Here is an 11228-nt window from a genome sequence, read left to right as displayed (position 1 = left end):
AAAAAAAAAAATTATAAAAGATGTTTTTAAACCTAAGTTACTGTTAAATAACCATGTGAAACAAAACTGTTTCCGCAGTATCAAGAAGACTTTTCCCATCTTTCGCTGAAAATACAGTTGATACTATTCACAGAACTGAGTTTATCTACTGTTTATTTGATTGTTTTATACAGAATGTAGCAGTGCTCATACTCTGCATGTTTTATTTTTTTAGGAAGAACAAAACCGAGGCAAGCCCAACTGGGAACACCTTAACGAAGATTTACATGTACTTATCACTGTGGAGGATGCTCAAAACAGAGCAGAAATAAAACTGAAGAGGGCTGTTGAAGAAGTTAAAAAGTTACTGATACCCGCAGTAAGTATTTGTATGCAAGTCTTTGATGTACATTTTCAGGAGTTGCTTCTGAAAAATAATTAATACTACTGCAGAGCAGCATCCTAAAGGGAAATTCAGGAATTAGTTGTTAATACTTTAAATGTTTCATCCCTGATTGAATTATTCCTCAGAACAGAGTAATTCTTTTTGGTTAATTTTATTCCTGTTTCAGATACAGGAATATCATACAGGAAGTTCTCATCACCTTTAAAAAGCAGTGCTGAACTGCTGCAGACGTTAGCTTTCTTACCTTTCAGTACAAGGATGTTTTGCTTTAAAGCTTGGGAAATTGGACATGGTTTTATGTTCGTTTAAGGTGATTCTGATACTTTCAGAAAAGAAGGCATGTTTTCTCAGGTCATTGTATTAAACACCTTCCAGAAAGAACAAAACCCTTCAGAAATACAGTATCAAAAAATTTTGCCATCACTTATATTGGGGAAAAATAAATATAGTAGAACTAGAAAATGAGTTGTATTCCTTATTCCCTGATAATATAAACTGCCTTGTGCCCAGCTAGATGACTTTAAAAAAAAAAAAAAAGAAAGAAAAAAAAAAGTTCAAAGCCTTAAAAGGCTTTAATTTTTGCAGGGACCAGAATTACCCAGCGTGAGCCCTTCTCTTAAATCTGTTCTGTATTCTCACTCAAAGCAAAGTGACTCAGCATGGCAGTGTAGTATGTTCCATGCAAGTAAATTCCACCTTGTACTGTTTTTTTCCACCACTTTTGTGTCATTTTATCATCATAGAAATAAATTGCATCTTTTTCACTGGAGGAAATCTTGTCCTTATGAGAAAAAAAATGAGTTTACCTAGTGAAAGAAAGTAGTAGTTAGTATTAAAATGACCTAGTGATTTTGGGTGTTTGGTGAATATTAATAAAGGCTGGCTGTGAGGAAGCTAGTGGTGACACAAGTTACGTAAGAAAAATTATTCAGAACACATTTGTAGAAGTTACCGAAGATCAGGAGAAAGTCTTCATTTTTTGATTTAACAAAATATAGTAGAATATTAAATAGGAAGTATGAAAAAGATACAATGTAGATCTCTTCACTTTGCACCTTTTCAATTTCTGAAAGCAGAAGACAACTAGAGAACGACATTCCGATTTTAGCCATTTACTAACGAAAAGATCTAGAGCATGTTAGGACTGACTTTATAATCAGTTTAGAAATAGTAACAAGAAAAAGACTTTTATTGGCAAAACTGAAACTCTTGTGTTCATTCTTTAACTGTTACGTAGCACATAAAGTTTTTAAAAAATCTTCCCTTTGATACAGAATTAATTCTGTTGAGTCTTTTACTGCATACTTCTTATTGCTGAATATATGTCTGAAGGGTTATGTTAAAAATGATCTATCTGGTAGCTCATTAAAAAAAAAAACAACCTGCATGTACGAAGTACTAATGTGTAAACTCCAAGTGTTTTTGTTGCACTTGGTTTCTGGAACTGGTTTATGTTGTGGTAGAGTCAGCCAGCTCTTTGTCTTGAAAATGCTCTGCCTTATTTAGTATCTATATACTACAGAACACTGTAGGACTTGCAGAATTTTAAAATTATTTTTCTAAAGGGATTTTTTTTTTCTTTTAGGAAACAAACAAATCGGTGCTAACTGTTGTCCAAATGTACTATCTGTTGGAAAATGCTTTGACAGGAATGCATTCATTAATTTCTTTATATATTTAGTTCGGGCATAAGATATTTGAGTGGTTCTTATCCCAAGTAGAGAGATTGAAGGTCTGACTCATTTCTGAAAAGTATGTTTCATTGAAACAGGTATATGTAGTATGTCCAAATGGAGTGATACATGGGCAAACTTGTTTTTTTGCTACTACATATTGAGTCTGTTCAGTAAATGCCATAAGCAGCTGCATGATCAAATTCCAGGCTCAGGCAGTTTGAGGGTTGAAAAATTCTGTTTCAGTTTGAAATTCACATCTTCCAATCTTTCTGTGAAAGAAACAAGAAACCTTTAAGTAATCAGGGCAGACACAGGTGTTTTTTCATTTTTTTTAAGAGGAATTCCAGTTAACTGTAAGGTGGGAAAATTTGGCTGTTGGAAGATTCCAAAGGTACTCTAAAAAGTATAAATGGAAAATTGGAAAGTCACTTTCACATAATAGAATATCTGCAGCTATTCTGTTTTCCAAAAATACATGAGAGGATTTAAAGTGATAAAAAGATAGGCATCTATTTGCTTATTTCCATCCAATCAGTAAAATTTGAGATTATACAAGAGAAAATTCTATCTCATCCTTGCCACATAGTGACAACTCTTTCATTTTTCAAGATATGCTTCAAAAAAGAGAGTTAATGGTAAAGATGGGAATGAGATAAGAATTTCTTGGCACAATTGGTTGTTTTCATACTCAAGTTACTAAAAAGCCTAATGATGTTTTATACCAAATAGGCATATTTCTAAAAACAGATATTCATTCGAAGGTACTCTCTTGAGAGAACAGGGGCTATTTCAGTAGTAAAGGAGTATTTCTTCTTATCTTACAAATCCAGATCACTAGTGGTATTTTTCCTTGTGGATGTGGATTTATTAATTTCCCTTTTCACTTGGCTCGAATCTTTTACCAAGATACAGTCAAACAGTTTATCTTTAAGAATTAAAAGGATGTTTTGAAGCAGACAAGCTAAGCAGGCCATTTTTCTCCCTAAAGAGAATGTCCAAAATGGTATTTGTTTTATTTTTGTTTGCTTTTCTTAAATTATTATTCATTTTACATTTCTTTGGTAAGAAAACTTGTTTTGGCTGTACTTCAAATTCTGTAAAGCTAATTCTTTTCCTCTTTTCATAGTTCAGTGAGATATTGGTCATTATCTACACCTGCAAGATCTTATGTTGCTGCTGCTTTCATGTTTTTCTCCAAAGAAAAACAGGGAGAATAAAGCATTCAGTAGGCTTCTGGGATCACATTGAATTGTACTGTCCTTATGCTCTCTCTGACGTGATTCCTACAGGTTATTGATCTCTCCTCTCCTCCTTGTGAGATCTTTGAGAGTTTATTTGTTATTTGCAAGAGTTCAGTAAAGATGGGCAGCTCTTTCAAGGGAAAGACAAAAGATATTCTGGTTTGTACATTGCAGAAAATACAAAAAAGTGCAGTGTGTGTGGAAGGGGACTTAATATATGGTACAGTTCATCAGAGTAACTTGGGTAATTATTAAAAGTTTGGAATTACTATTTTGGGTACTGGGCGGCGGTAGGGCTAAGGACCTATACTTTAGAAATATGTGTTCTAAGAAGTGTTGAAAAAACTCTTCTAGCTGAATGTGTTTTCTGGATAATCCTTTTATTATACAGATGTCCAGGTCTCTCTCGTTAATAATAAGCCTTTTGTACTAACTATTTCTTCTGTAGATGCATCTATAACAGGCATAAAATCTCATGCAAGTGCTTTTTAACCCTTTTCCTGTTGACTCCACATTCTTCCTCTTTGAGGGAGAGATCATACATCCAGCTTCTGCTCGTCTATTCTAATTTGATCTGAGATCAGTGTGTTTTGAAGCCTTTGTATTGCTCTTCCCTGATGGGGGCAGCTGTTGTTTTACTTAGTTGCTGTCTCCAACTTGTCTGAAGCCAACTGCAAAATAGTTTGTGAATGCTCCCTGTCAGACAGAATATATCATTTGCCACTCTGGTAACGGTATTTTAAGATTGTAATGGGAAAGAATGTTTCAGTAGAAGACTGTATTCTTTTGTTAGTGCATATGGTTCTTGCCTGTAATAGTGATTTTAGATTTTTTCAGTCTTGAGTGTCTTTTATATTTAGCTGTATGGTATGGGGAAAGGTATCATTATTTGTATTCAGAATTTCATCTGGTGCAATACTAAATGTTTCTGCTGTAGCTGAGGAATTTAAAAATGGAGTAGGGAAATAATGCAAAATAAAGCAGTTACCAGAACACCGTTGTCACACAAATGTTGACTACGTAAATTCATGAAGAGTTCCAAATTAATTAATTAATAAGAGGGAAGCTTGGATAATTCTTAACCTACAGAGGAGCTGAAGTTAGAAATTAATTTTGTCAGTCTTGGGGTCAACTTTCAAGAAAAAGTTTGCAGAGCTGCAAAGCTTCAAATGCTGAAGCAGAAGTACCAAACTGGACTGAAGAGGATGAGATTTAATTGCTGTTCCTGTCCTTTAACCATGTTATAGTTGCTGACATGACTGTAGTTTATTTTCAGCAAGTTGTTCTGAAAGGTAAATAAATACGAATTAGTGAAACTGGGAAACAAGGGAATTAAAGCATACTCTGTCCTCTAAATGTTTTCATAAACAGCAGAAAAAATAGCTATGCTTAACAAATAATAGAGTAGTAAAAAATCAGAATGAGAGCAGCTATGGAAGTACCTGAAAATTGCCCAAGAGGCTGAAGCAGTTGCTGAAAGTGATTGATTGAATCTTCTGGAGTTAAGGTTTTACTATTGGGTGAATTTATTTTGGCCTGAGGGGCTGATAAGGTTAAATGTGAGGTACTGCCAGAACAGTGAGAATAGGAGCAGCAAACAAAGATCTTAGAAGATGTGTTAACCAGGACAGTACTATAAGAAAAAAACCAGCTGCTTTCAGAGGAAAATAAGCAACTTAACATTGTAAGAGCTTATATTTCATTTTAATTGTGCTGAAATAATGGCCTCACAAAGTTGCAACTAAATTCTATATTGTGGAGAACAGGGGAGGCTCATGCTGATGGTGCTTGTCCTCCATATAAGCTGTGACGAAGGACAGGACTGGGATATACCTTAAGAATTAATCTTAAGTCAAAAGATTAAAACAGGTAGTAATCCTTTGTTCTGTGAACACTGTTATTTTCTGTATAATAGAAGGCAAAAGAATTAAGAGTAAAGGAAATTGAGGAAGGAAGTATGGGGAAGAAGGGTTTGATTTTCACCTTGAAGATAGTGTTAGCCATCTCTTTGCTTTGATGAAAATGTAATTGAATAAAAAAAATCAAGTAATGAACTATCCCCAGTAAGCAACATGGCCTTTGGGAGCATGCTAGTCTTCCTTACATTCACTGTCTTGAAACATAGTATGCCAACAAAAATACCAGCAAAGCACTGTATGAAGTTTTAATGCAGACAGAGCTAAAATAAACATTGGTGACTCAGTGGCTAAGCAAAAATATCTGTGTTAAATGGGATAGGCTCTTCTTCGATGGCTATTGCTTTACCTTGTGAAGAAACATAAGAGAAACACACAGGACAAGCCTTTCATGGTTACACTGAATGGCTTGTTTTTGCTGAAGTGAGTCTTCTCCAGTAGTCTGGCTCCAACATAAAAGGATTTTACGTATAGACTTACTTCTTCCAAATGTTAGCTGTACTTGTTATCAAAGCAGCAGCAGAAAGTGACATTACAGTGTTTCATCTGCTTTAATGTGTTGTATACTGCACTTTTTATTTTTATTTTTACTTACTTATTTATTTTTTTAACCAAATTGGAACGTCCTTTGTAGTCATGCTTGGTATGTAACTACTGGCAGTCCTCCTTGTTTACTCCTTATTACTAGAGATGTTCCTTTGATGTTTCTATTTTTAGTCACTCCTAAATACATAAAACTCATTTTATTTATGTAACAGGAGAGGAAAAAAAAAAGGACAACAGTATTGGTAGAATGTGTTGTTGCTTTCAAATGGATAAGTTAAAAGCATTCCTTTCCCAAAGACTGTCTTCAAGTATGATAAAGTGGGGATCTTTAATAACTAATAAAGGGGAGAAAAAAGAAGATTCCTAACACCTCCCTTATAAGTATTGTTGTGAATTTTAGTTATGGTTTATTTTCAACTTCCTACAATAAACTGTAGGATGTCTTCATTTTTAACCTGATGTCCTTGTGTGCTGAATTCCACAGCAAAAGCTAATGTCGTAGTGAAAACCAGATACAACAGAAAGAGTTTTGATCATGCTTTAGCTTTAATAAAATGGAAAAAAAAAGGGGGGGGGGGAGGGGAGGAGGGGAGGAATATATTGTAGTAATGCTGTACTTTATTGTCCTGTAGCTAAAATGAGCAAAAGCTTAAATTTTGAATGATATTAGGAAGATTTTATTTGACTTAGTCATCTGGAAAAAAAAAAAAAATTCTGCATGCAAGTTTGACTTCCCTGAATAGCTCTTTCTAACCCACTCCTGCGTGGTATGCTGGTTTTATATTTTTGCTTTCGCAGGTGAGGATTTAGTGCTGCCTTCTATAGTCTCCCTGTCGAAACATTGGCTGTGCTGTGCAATTCATTGTTTTTTCTTCAATTAAAGTTATGAGATGAGTAAGTGATATAGTAGCATAAAAAGGACACTGCTGTCTTTAGAAGCATTTGGGAAATTCCTTCATTACATCCGTTTTGTCAGTTCAAAAGCGAGTCTCTTACAGTGCATGTCATGTAAATAAGCAGCTCTCTACGTAAGGTAATGAAGCAGCTGAACTTCTTGGGAGTGATGGCTAAATAACATGTGGTAGGCTTTTTGATGTGGAGGAGAGGTGATAGCGTATTATTTTTAGTACTATGAAGCAGACCTAGTTTTTCCATGACAGTTTGAACCAAGGGCTGCTGCAGTCCTGCCATTCCTTAATGATTTGCTGTTCCTGCTTCCTGTTTTACATCAGAAAGTGCTGCCCTTCATCTGACCGCTTAGTGCCTCCATTTGGTGGACAGCTTAACCTTGTATTAGCTGACTTGCTGTGGGGTCAGTTCTGTTTTAGCACTGACAGAAGTGATAGAATGGGAAAAAGGGCTTGCAGCAGACCACCCTTAAATATATGTGAACTTCCGCAGAACTGTGACCAAGTGTGTTCACCTGCAGATAAGATAATCAGAAATGTGGTATAACAGAATAAAACAGAGGAAAACAAAACAAGAAATCCTTCAGAAGAGGAAAGTCCCGTACTGGTAATTTCAGTAGCTTAACAACGTTAATAAGAGATTTAATTGAGCAGACCTTAAGTAAATTCTGGAACGCACTTTAACATTCTTACTCCACTGAAAGTTTTTACTGTTGTACAAGTCTGAGTTTAAAAGTGAGGACAAGAATCTATTAAAATATTTCACGTATGAAGTGTTCATGTATTCTACTTGATGTGTTACTGCAGTATTAAATTTTTGAGCTTTGGCTAGTATTGACTATTAAAGAAGTTGTTCAGGCCAGATACAAGCGTGAAGCAGCTGTCTCCATCATTACATACAGTGGTTGAAACTCTCTAGACCAGTAGTTTATCAACAGAAGAACATCTGTTGATGGAAATGATTTTTTTTGAGATGGTATTTACTGCAAGAAATGTAGGTCATTTGTAACTTAATTATATTAAATCTTGTTTAAACTGTTAAATTCCTCCACTCCTCTCAAGTGATCTTCATAGTACCAAGAAGAAACTAATGTTATTCATTAGGATAATATCTGAAAGGGGATATAAAACCTGGTTTTCTATATTACGATTACAAGTTTGCACTCCATTTTTAAGAAGATGGAAAATAATTAAAGGGTAAGCACAAATTTATTTATGATGATCCGTGCAGGCACATTTTATTGTATATTTTTACAGATTTGGACATTTAGTCCCTCTCAGAGAGAGATATATATACATATATATATATATATACACACACACACACATATGTATATACATAAGTATATCTAGTTTAATTAGCTCATGGGTAACAATACGTACTGATTCTTGTCTTCCCTAGGCTTTTCTTATAGTAATAGGAGAAGGAAGCTTCTCCAACAGTTCTTTCTAAGCATCTTAATCCAGCTGTTACTTTAAAACTTTTCCCAGACGCCTTTGATGGTTTATAGAACCCAGGAAAATCATTGTGCCTACCTGCATCTTATGTTGAATACCCTTTTTCATCTTTTCCTTCTCTTTCAAAGTATTCATTGGAGATGTGTGCCACCCTCCTCTGTATTCATTTTTTTTAAGCTGTTACAGCGTATAACTGTAAGAAACAATAGAGTGGTATTTCTGAAAAAGACTCTGGTAAATTTATTAAATTGCCTTCCCAAAGAGAAGTGAAGAAGTTATGTAAAACTAAGTAGACGCATGCCCTGCCAAAGCAGAATTATGCATAGATTGGGGGTGCTAATTAGCTTCTACATGGTTATTCTGTATATTCCATAAAATGTACTTACTCTATCTGGTTTTGGTACACATTGTGGACAGAAAGATGACATTGATCTATACCGGTAATTCATTTTGTGGTATCGGTAACTTTTTTCATTCTTCATCCCATTTTTTTTCTCCTTGTTTTCTTTATCTTTGAGTATTCTTCCTGTGCTTCCTCTGTGTTTTTTTTTCCCCTCTTCCATTTCTTTGTTCTTTTTTCTTTGGATGACCCTGGAAGAGAATTTGTAAGCTGGGATCTTCATATAAAAGCTTGTTAAAGCTCGGGAGATATAGGGGTGCTGCTTGACAGCAGGTTCAACATGAGCCAGCAGTGTGCCCTGCAGCCGAGAGGGCAAAATTCATTTTGGGGTGCATTAAACACAGCAGAGCCAGACAGTCAAAAGAGATTATTTTCCCGCTACATTTTTTTTAGCGTTGGTGCAGCCTCACCTTGAATATTGCATGCAGTTCTGGGCTTCACGATATAAAGAGGTTGTCAAGGTCCTTGAAAGTGTCCAGAGGAGAACAACAAAGCTGGAGGGCACATCCTATGAGGAGAGGCTGAGGATGCCTGGGTTGTCCAGTTGGAAGAAGAGATGGCTGAGGGGTGACCTTGTTGCTCTCTGCAACTTCCTGAGGAGGGGAAGGGCAGAGGAAGGCACCCATCTCTTCTCCCTGGTCACTGATGACAGGATGCATGGGAACAACACAGAGCTGTGCCAGAGATACAGACCAGTTATAAGGAAAAATTTCTTTCCCTTGAGGAAGGTGGTCAAGCACTGCAAGCAACAGGCTTCCTGGTGGGGTGGTTGATGCTCCATACTCGTCAGTGTTCTAGACAAGTTTGGACAGTGCCATTAATCACGTGCTTTAACTTTTGGTTAGCTCCAGAGTGGTTGCACAGTTGGATTAGATGGTATTTGAAGGTCCCTTCCATCTGAACTATTCTATTCTTTATCTAAAATCTTGATGAAGTATTTCTTTCCACGTGCAAGGAGTGTCCCATGAAGTAGTGATTCTGTACTGTTTGCCTGCACTGAGAAAGCTGACAAGAAAACTGCAACAAACTAACCATGCATTATTTTCCTTTCCCTTCCTTTCTAGTTATTTGGTTTTTTAGATTCCTATTTTACTTCATATTGTTGACCTTGAAACCTGTTCAAAATAACTGTACTTTTCCTTGTTAGTGAACTTTCTGTGAGGGTTGCTTGTTTTTTTTCCCCAACTTTGTATGTATGTCTTAACTGCAGTTGAATTGTATTGATCTTGGGTACCAAAAGTTCTAATTTTTGTTCAGTTGGTTTTCATTTTTGAAATTGCAGCATTGTACCTAAGTGGAAGAAATGCTACTTGTAGGATTGTTCTTGAGGAGACATAAAGAGTAAAAATTTGTCACCCTGTACTTTTAACACATTTTTAAACTAAATATTAACCAGAATGTATTGAAGAGGTCAAATAACTAACTGTATGTACAAGTCTTCCTGGCAGTGCTTTCTGGAGGAAAGATTTTTATGTGCATAACAGTAAAGTAACCAGTAAGCACTTCCATTTTCAGGCTATTTAAAACATGCTGTATTGCCAGTGTTAGTTTTGAAATCTAGATGTCTAATTATACAAAAATAAAGCTTGTCATACAGACATCTGTGGTTTAATGCTGACTGATGATTTATAGTCATCAAGCTTCTCTTCATTATGCTATTTTGACGTCAGAACACAGAAAATTCTAAGCTTTGGAAAAATGGCCAGGGTTTTCCACCTCCTATTCAATAGGAAACTTGAGTGTCTCTTTAAATGGTACTGAAATGCTTGAGCATGCAGTAGAGCACTAATGAGGTTTTCTTTAATACATTGCTTATAGGCTAAGGTTTTAATATGGGAATGTTCTGGAGCCTGTGTCAGGAGAACATAGTTGGCCATGATATACGAGATTGGAGCTATCTTAAATAGCTTAAGTCATGTTGGACTGAGTCATTAGTAGCTTACTTTAACTTAAACTTGGGACTGGTAAACTGCCTCAGAAAGTGAAAGCTTAGATGAAGCGTTCCTGGAAAGTCACGTTGCTTGGAAAACAGTGATTAATGAGAAGTATTTATGGCTTTATCAAGTTAATTTTTCTTATGTATTGTTGGAAATTGTATATTTTCTGCTTTTTTTTTTCTTATGTATTTAAATATTTTCAAAGCTTCACTTGATTTTCAAATATGTTGTATTAGTAAGGATAATAAATGGTTGATCTTGCTTTAGGGATGATATCTCCACTAAATTTCAGAACAAAATTTAGAAAAATAACACAGAATTCACAGATCTATGGTGGAATCGCTGGTGGCTATGCTACTTCTTTCTCAGGACAGATTAATGCTGAACATAAATGGAATCTTTCAGTAATACTAGCAGCTGTTGTGACTGAGACCCAGGTCTCTTGCACTTGTGTGTTTAGATGATCTCAGATGCCAGATTTGGAGTGATTGATGAAGGAAAAGACAACCTTCCAAGTTTTCACATCTGTTGCAAGTCCTGGACAATGCTTGTAAAGGGATTCTATTTGGTCAAAGGATAATTTTTGCCTTAGATAGTTGAAACTCACTCAAGATCAAATGATACAGGTCTGTAGATGGTGAGTACAGGCTGCACATCCTGGAGCTATGGATGTTCATAGGTGTCTGCAGCAATATATGCTGGGAAGCACAGCAGTGACGGTACATAGCAGGTGTAATTAGATAGTGGAAGATTCTTTTTAA

At 35.7% G+C, this 11228-nt stretch overlaps 1 protein-coding gene across 13 annotated transcripts in view; it reads left to right on the top strand.

Moving 5' to 3' along the window:
- QKI (QKI, KH domain containing RNA binding) overlaps positions 1-11228 on the top strand; it is a 157808-nt gene that overhangs the window by 103603 nt on the left and 42977 nt on the right. For all 13 annotated transcript variants that reach the window (XR_004749863.1, XM_035323007.1, XM_035323013.1 and 10 more), the window contains one exon: positions 215-358. Coding sequence is in view for 12 of the 13 variants with exons in the window: in XM_035323007.1 (XP_035178898.1) it covers positions 215-358 (144 nt within the window). In the remaining variant the exon portion in view is untranslated. The remainder of the gene's footprint in view (positions 1-214; positions 359-11228) is intronic.

This window comes from Oxyura jamaicensis, chromosome 3 (genome assembly GCF_011077185.1).
Source record: "Oxyura jamaicensis isolate SHBP4307 breed ruddy duck chromosome 3, BPBGC_Ojam_1.0, whole genome shotgun sequence".
NCBI lineage: Eukaryota > Metazoa > Chordata > Aves > Anseriformes > Anatidae > Oxyura > Oxyura jamaicensis.
The sequence above is the reverse complement of the archived record's forward strand: the minus strand, read 5'-3'. Positions and strand labels throughout refer to the sequence as shown.